This window comes from Salvelinus alpinus, chromosome 33 (assembly GCF_045679555.1).
Source record: "Salvelinus alpinus chromosome 33, SLU_Salpinus.1, whole genome shotgun sequence".
Lineage (NCBI taxonomy): Eukaryota > Metazoa > Chordata > Actinopteri > Salmoniformes > Salmonidae > Salvelinus > Salvelinus alpinus.
In genome coordinates, this window is record NC_092118.1 from 26,100,681 (window position 1) to 26,108,849 (window position 8,169).

Consider the following 8,169-nt stretch of genomic DNA (forward strand, 5'->3'; position numbering starts at 1 on the left):
TTTTTTGCAACGTAAGCTTAACTTTCTGAACATTCGAGACGTGTAGTCCACTTGTCATTCCAATCTCCTTTGCATTAGCGTAGCCTCTTCTGTAGCCTGTCAACTATGTGTCTGTCTATCCCTGTTCTCTCCTCTCTGCACAGACCATACAAACGCTTCACACCGCGTGGCCGCTGCTACTCTAACCTGGTGGTCCCAGCGCGCACGACCCACGTGGAGTTCCAGGTCTCAGGCAGCCTCTGGAACTGCCGATCTGCGGCCAACAAGGCAGAGTTCATCTCAGCCTATGCTTCCCTCCAGTCCCTCGACTTCTTGGCACTGACGGAAACATGGATTACCACTGATAACACTGCTACTCCTACTGCTCTCTCCTCGTCTGCCCACGTGTTCTCGCACACCCCGAGAGCTTCTGGTCAGCGGGGTGGTGGCACTGGGATCCTCATCTCTCCCAAGTGGACATTCTCTCTTTCTCCCCTGACCCATCTGTCTATCGCCTCCTTTGAATTCCATGCTGTCACAGTTACCAGCCCTTTCAAGCTTAACATCCTTATCATTTATCGCCCTCCAGGTTCCCTTGGAGAGTTCATCAATGAGCTTGACGCCCTGATAAGTTCCTTTCCTGAGGATGGCTCACCTCTCACAGTTCTGGGTGACTTTAACCTCCCCACGTCTACCTTTGACTCATTCCTCTCTGCCTCCTTCTTTCCACTCCTCTCCTCTTTTGACCTCACCCTCTCACCTTCCCCCCCTACTCACAAGGCAGGCAATACGCTTGACCTCATCTTTACTAGATGCTGTTCTTCCACTAATCTCATTGCAACTCCCCTCCAAGTCTCCGACCACTACCTTGTATCCTTTTCCCTCTCGCTCTCATCCAACACTTCCCACACTGCCCCTACTCGGATGGTATCGCGCCGTCCCAACCTTCGCTCTCTCTCCCCCGCTACTCTCTCCTCTTCCATCCTATCATCTCTTCCCTCTGCTCAAACCTTCTCCAACCTATCTCCTGATTCTGCCTCCTCAACCCTCCTCTCCTCCCTTTCTGCATCCTTTGACTCTCTATGTCCCCTATCCTCCAGGCCGGCTCGGTCCTCCCCTCCCGCTCCGTGGCTCGACGACTCATTGCGAGCTCACAGAACAGGGCTCCGGGCAGCCGAGCGGAAATGGAGGAAAACTCGCCTCCCTGCGGACCTGGCATCCTTTCACTCCCTCCTCTCTACATTCTCCTCTTCTGTCTCTGCTGCTAAAGCCAATTTCTACCACTCTAAATTCCAAGCATCTGCCTCTAACCCTAGGAAGCTCTTTGCCACCTTCTCCTCCCTCCTGAATCCTCCTCCCCCTCCTCCCCCCTCCTTCCCTCTCTGCTGATGACTTCGTCAACCATTTTGAAAAGAAGGTCGACGACATCGGATCCTCGTTTGCTAAGTCAAACGACACCGCTGGTTCTGCTCACACTGCCCTACCCTGTGCTTTGACCTCTTTCTCCCCTCTCTCTCCAGATGAAATCTCGCGTCTTGTGACGGCCGGCCGCCCAACAACCTGCCCGCTTGACCCTATCCCCTCCTCTCTTCTCCAGACCATTTCCGGAGACCTTCTCCCTTACCTCACCTCGCTCATCAACTCATCCTTGACCGCTGGCTACGTCCCTTCCGTCTTCAAGAGAGCGAGAGTTGCACCCCTTCTGAAAAAACCTACACTCGATCCCTCCGATGTCAACAACTACAGACCAGTATCCCTTCTTTCTTTTCTCGCCAAAACTCTTGAACGTGCCGTCCTTGGCCAGCTCTCCTGCTATCTCTCTCAGAATGACCTTCTTGATCCAAATCAGTCAGGTTTCAAGACTAGTCATTCAACTGAGACTGCTCTTCTCTGTGTCACGGAGGCGCTCCGCACTGCTAAAGCTAACTCTCTCTCCTCTGCTCTCATCCTTCTAGACCTATCGGCTGCCTTTGATACTGTGAACCATCAGATCCTCCTCTCCACCCTCTCCGAGCTGGGCATCTCCGGCGCGGCCCACGCTTGGATTGCGTCCTACCTGACAGGTCGCTCCTACCAGGTGGCGTGGCGAGAATCTGTCTCCGCACCACGTGCTCTCACCACTGGTGTCCCCCAGGGCTCTGTTCTAGGCCCTCTCCTATTCTCGCTATACACCAAGTCACTTGGCTCTGTCATATCCTCACATGGTCTCTCCTATCATTGCTATGCAGACGACACACAATTAATCTTCTCCTTTCCCCCCTCTGATAACCAGGTGGTGAATCGCATCTCTGCATGTCTGGCAGACATATCAGTGTGGATGACGGATCACCACCTCAAGCTGAACCTCGGCAAGACGGAGCTGCTCTTCCTCCCGGGGAAGGACTGCCCGTTCCATGATCTCGCCATCACGGTTGACAACTCCATTGTGTCCTCCTCCCAGAGTGCTAAGAACCTTGGTGTGATCCTGGACAACACCCTGTCGTTCTCAACTAACATCAAGGCGGTGACCCGTTCCTGTAGGTTCATGCTCTACAACATTCGCAGAGTACGACCCTGCCTCACGCAGGAAGCGGCGCAGGTCCTAATCCAGGCACTTGTCATCTCCCGTCTGGATTACTGCAACTCGCTGTTGGCTGGGCTCCCTGCCTGTGCCATTAAACCCCTACAACTCATCCAGAACGCCGCAGCCCGTCTGGTGTTCAACTTTCCCAAGTTCTCTCACGTCACCCCGCTCCTCCGCTCTCTCCACTGGCTTCCAGTTGAAGCTCGCATCCGCTTACAAGACCATGGTGCTTGCCTACGGAGCTGTGAGGGGAACGGCACCTCCGTACCTTCAGGCTCTGATCAGGCCCTACACCCAAACAAGGGCACTGCGTTCATCCACCTCTGGCCTGCTCGCCTCCCTACCTCTGAGGAAGTACAGTTCCCGCTCAGCCCAGTCAAAACTGTTCGCTGCTCTGGCACCCCAATGGTGGAACAAACTCCCTCACGACGCCAGGTCAGCGGAGTCAATCACCACCTTCCGGAGACACCTGAAACCCCACCTCTTTAAGGAATACCTAGGATAGGATAAAGTAATCCTTCTAACCCCCCCCCCCTTAAAAGAGTTAGATGCACTATTGTAAAGTGGTTGTTCCACTGGATATCATAAGGTGAATGCACCAATTTGTAAGTCGCTCTGGATAAGAGCGTCTGCTAAATGACTTAAATGTAATGTAAATGTATATTGGCCATATACAACACCCCCTTGTGCCTTATTGCTTAAATAACTTATAGATGAAGACAAAATATTTACCTTGAACTTTGAGGCACATTTGTGAATATTTTTGCCAAACTCAGTGAATATATGTGTAATTAGATTTTTTTTAAACTAATGAATTGTGAAACTTGTCATTCTCCAGTTTATTCTTTACTCTGTAGTTGCCATCGATCTGTGAGAACTGTTATTAGACCGATTTATAACTAGTGCATAGAAATACTTACAAAATCCCCAAGAAATAGGTAAATACTTATTTCCAACAATTATGTCATACGTGTATGTGTTCTCTCAGGTTCACCTCCACCCGAGGAGGAAGGCCCATCGCCACGGCAAGTTGTCCGTCCCCAAGGAACTGCAGGAGGGTGTGTGGCGGCAGGGTAGCTACCCTCGCCAGCGGATGGAGCTGTTCGCCGTGCTCTGCATCGAGACCAGTCACTACGTGGCCTTCGTCAAGTACGGCCACCAAGACTCTGCATGGCTCTTCTTCGACAGTATGGCCGACCGCGACGGTATGGAGAGAAAAAGTTATTGGATAACTTTTTGTTTTTTGTTGTTGTGGGGGAAGCAATATTTTGAATCATTTACAAAGTTATTATGAACTGTCAAACCAGCTATTTTTCTGATATTGGCTGTTTGTCTCATTGTTCATAATTATGAGTAGATATTCAGCTCAATAGTAAATATTTTGGATTCATTCACAAATAGAAATTATATTGCATAGAAATATAACTAGAAGACTTGCCATTGCTTTAATACCACAGATCTGAGTGCTCTGTCTGTGTTTGTTGTTCCACAGGAGGGCAGAATGGCTTCAACATCCCCCAGGTGTCTCCATGTCCGGAGGTGGGGGCCTATCTGAAGATGACCCCTGAGGAGCTGCACGCCCTGGACCCCAAGAGCATCCAGGGCCAGGCCCGCCGTCTGCTGTGTGACGCCTACATGTGCATGTACCAGAGCCCCACCATGAGCCTGTACAAGTAGAGCCCCCGGGGCAAGAGACTCCCAGACAGACAGACGGGAGAGCTGCAGTCCAGAGCTCTCTCCCTGTGTCCCCACCACCTCCTCAATGCCTGCCCCTGTCTCCTCAGTCTACTCTGCCCAAAGTGAAGAGACCTTAAAAGAGAAAAGCTTATTTGCACTGTGCATTTGTTGAAGTGTTGTTCTTCTTGTTTCCCTCTGTGGTGAACAACAAAACAAGCTGATCTTGACGTCAGTAGCTTCCCTGTGCCTCGTAGCTGAGTGGTGGGGGACGGCGGTCGATGGAGACACGAGAAGCCCGCTGAATATTATTCTCTTCCTGTGGAGAGGAAGAGGAGAGAGAGAGGGGGACGGCATGCTCTCCTCAGCTGACCAAACATGCGAAACAAAAACAAGCCATGTTAATGGAAGGACAGAGGCCACCTCATTTACCTAAAGCAGGGGGAGTCCTGCTTTTCTTAATCAGTGTAAGAGATTGGAGCGCTCCATAATTCAACTCATAGTGGAAATAATGCCATGTTCAAAACCCTCAACCAACTATGTATACTGTTTAAACAGCGTGTCTTAAGACATCCTTAGTTAGTACCATGATCCATTATGTCAGATGTGTACCACCACCAACAGTATATTTGTGTCAACCGAATATAGCATTAGGATCAACCAGAATACTTTGGGTGGCATATTTCCCTATTATACCCTGTAGATTTCATGAAAGTGTGTGTGTTCCAAATGGATATATGGTAAAGGCGGCTGTATGACAGTTCTCCGTGCAGTCAGAGGACAGGTCAGGTACTCTAAAGCCTGGCAGGTGTTTTTGAATTAACAGTTTGTGGAAAAATTCAACTGAAATTTTCTATTTAGATTTTTCTGTTTTGTAAGTCTCAAAGCGTTGTGTGTCAGAAAACAACATTATTTCATGTCTAAACTTTTAACTGCACTCAAAACAGCAAAACCCCTGCTTGCCATTTGTCATTTTCAATACTTATCTATCTGATGAGACAATAGTATATGCCTTTTGTGTCTTTTTCATACATTTGTGACAGTTAACTCCCCAACCGTGGATCAAAATCAAGTAACTTTAAAATACAGTATATTCCTAATTTATATTTTAATCTGAATATATTTACATTCTCGTATTTTTATTTTTTGAAGGAAATTTAAAAAATATATTAAATATAAGCTATCTGGAACTCCTCCTCCCATCTCTCACCAGATATTGAAGTGAGTTCTTGTGATTCATGCCGTCCCATTAATACTACTGAATGTTACCACCAGTGGCATGCTGGGTAGTGTAGTTTAATGTCATGATGTAGGCCTGATTTAGGAGGTTCTATGCTGGTTTCCTGATGATTACAACCTCCACAAAGCCCCATTGTGATTGTTTTCCCAGGGACCCTCAAAGGGGACATTATTACTGTGTGTGCTTGTTTCTGCACTGCTGAAGTTTAATGCTCGTCACAGACAGACAGGAGGACTTTCTTTACTCCACGGGAGCCTGTGAGTCTCTGATATGGATATCTATGAACATTTGACTTGTGCATCTATCTGTAAAGTATAAAACGTATATAACGGATGGAAATGAATGTCAATGCTGTTCTCGTAAATGTTAACAAAATTAAAACCCCCGTTTTGAAAGGTATGAAAAGTGTTTATTTGTGTGTTGGAGATGTTTGCCATGTGCCTGGCAGTTTGCTTTGTTTTGTGCATCTGAGTATGCGTGCATTGGGGTACGCTTGTCGTGTAGTTTGATGACAACTCTGGTGTCTGTGTCCTCACCTGTCACAGAGGTGCAGGTCTCATTAGCATGGTGCCTCTGCAGGGGCTCAGCACAGCGGGGATTCTGCTCTGGTCGATGCGTTTGTCAGAGAGACGGGGTGCAGATGGGACTAACCTCCCCGTGGGCAGAGACACAGCAGCTGGACACTGGTCCGACAGGGAGCTCGAGGCCAAGACAGCACATTTAACACAAGGTTCTATTTTCTTCTCTTTATCACCTCAAACTAGTCTACTGGAAAAGGCAGAAGTACTTTACATGTTTTAAACATATCTCTGATCAATCATTGTTAAAATGGGGAAAAGGGTATGCTTTTTGAGTTAGTCATAACTCACTGGGCACAGACATCAATTCAATGTTTATTCCACGTGGTTCAATGGTATTTTATTGAAATGGTGTGGAAACAACGTTGATTCACCCAGTGTGTGCCCAGCGGGTGCATGGCTACATTTCCAGCTTAGTGAGTGACTTGCAGTGCCTGTCTGAGGGCTGCAGCATTTCAAGCGCTTGAGAAAAGTCTCATCTGCGTTTCAGCAGTTGACAATGTGTGAGCAAGTGGGTTTATGCCTTTAGTCATAGGATTATTACAATATGGGCCCCAGTTTAGGCCTCTTTAAAACAACAGTCAATCATCTGCTGTCCAGGAAATAAATACAAATTAGGTGCAATATTCTTAACAATAAAGAATGACAGATCTGTTTTAAGATGGCAGTTTGTTTGACCACTTGTGTGACTGGCTTTTCATTGTTATTATCCCCGTGGCCTATATGTTGGGATTGAGTTCCATATACCCTATGACCCAATTCCCCAGACACTTAGCAACAAAGAGAAATCAGCCTATATTATACATGCATTTCCCCCACAGTAACCCTCTTACACACCTTACACCCATTTAGTTTTTAGTCAAACTTGAAACCAGCTTAGCAAGCTGACTTCAGAAGTGCCAGATAAGTATTTGTCAACACAACAGCTGGCGCCACAATGCCCTCTTGTATCTTAATGCCACAGCATATGCCAGCCGCTCGTAGCGTGTGATAATTTAGCTGGGACTGGTACTTCAGGAGCAGATGGGCTCAAGTATTGTTATTCTCACTCCAGCTCAGAGGCCCTGGGGGAGAATGCAAAATAAAATCAAAGCAGATGGACCTTGCTGGGCTGTTTATGATAAACAGCCAGTGGCCCTCCAACACCGCTGGGTTGGGGCTGCTGGGAAAGGGGCAGGGTCTACAACCTATATTCTCTCCACTGGACAGGAGCAAATATTACACTGGTGGATTGGGCCTCTGGAAAGACCTAGAACTTACTTAGACTGGAAAACACACAGAATATTGCTTTTACTACTGTGCTGTTTAGGTGAAGTGAAGCAAAGCGATATTCATTGCGGATCCCAGGCTATATTCTTCTCCAACCCCTGTCTACTTATGGTACGGTCACACACAACAGAAGCCCAGACAGACACTCTCAGGATCACTTTCTCACTTTTATTTTGGTGTTGTGTTTGAAGTATTTTTTTTTATGTCTGAATTTCCTGTTCTTTCTCACTCATAATAGTCAGTCCCGAGTTAAAATATGGGACTATTTTGTTATTTTTTTTATACTTTCCCAAGATTGGCTGATGTTGTTCTTGGTATTCTCCCATCTACTCCATGGACGGGACCTTGAAAAAGACATGGGCGGTATGGTTTTTATTGTAAACAGCCTCCCATCACATCAGGTTGTGATTCTGCTGCCTGTCTACTATACATAGGAATGCAGAATGGTTGGTTTGCTCTCAGCATTCATTGCACTTGAAATCCAGTCTCATTCCCATGGGAAAGACAGCCAGTAAACAAAGAAATCCTATCAGAGCCTGGAGAGAGAAGGTAAATGTAAAAGCCCATTCAGACAACAGGAAAACAGTGATTTCCGACACTAAAGATGAAAAGGGAGCTGAGAGAGAACAATTTCAAGCCAATCAGTCCTAACTCAATATACCACTTAGGTGCTGTTTTAACTCTATTGTGATAAGGGGTTTTATTTAGTGGCTTTAAAGGTCACAGTCTGATGAAGTCAAAGCAGTGCAATCAAACTAATGTTTAGAACTGAAAGTATTAACTCTGCAGTTCTTCAATCACTTTGAGACCTTTTAAATATGTGTTGTAAGGTAGTTTCCATTCATTCGCAATCCTGTTCAAATGGC

At 46.9% G+C, this 8,169-nt stretch overlaps 1 protein-coding gene across 4 annotated transcripts in view; it reads left to right on the forward strand.

The window, feature by feature from the left end:
- LOC139563320 (ubiquitin carboxyl-terminal hydrolase CYLD-like) overlaps positions 1 to 5,861 on the forward strand; it is a 31,854-nt gene extending 25,993 nt beyond the window's left edge. For all 4 annotated transcript variants that reach the window (XM_071381932.1, XM_071381931.1, XM_071381934.1 and 1 more), the window contains 2 exons: positions 3,531 to 3,747; positions 4,035 to 5,861. In XM_071381932.1, coding sequence (XP_071238033.1) covers positions 3,531 to 3,747; positions 4,035 to 4,219 — 402 coding nt within the window. In that variant the 3' untranslated portion in view covers positions 4,220 to 5,861. The remainder of the gene's footprint in view (positions 1 to 3,530; positions 3,748 to 4,034) is intronic.
- Positions 5,862 to 8,169: the final 2,308 nt, after the last annotated feature.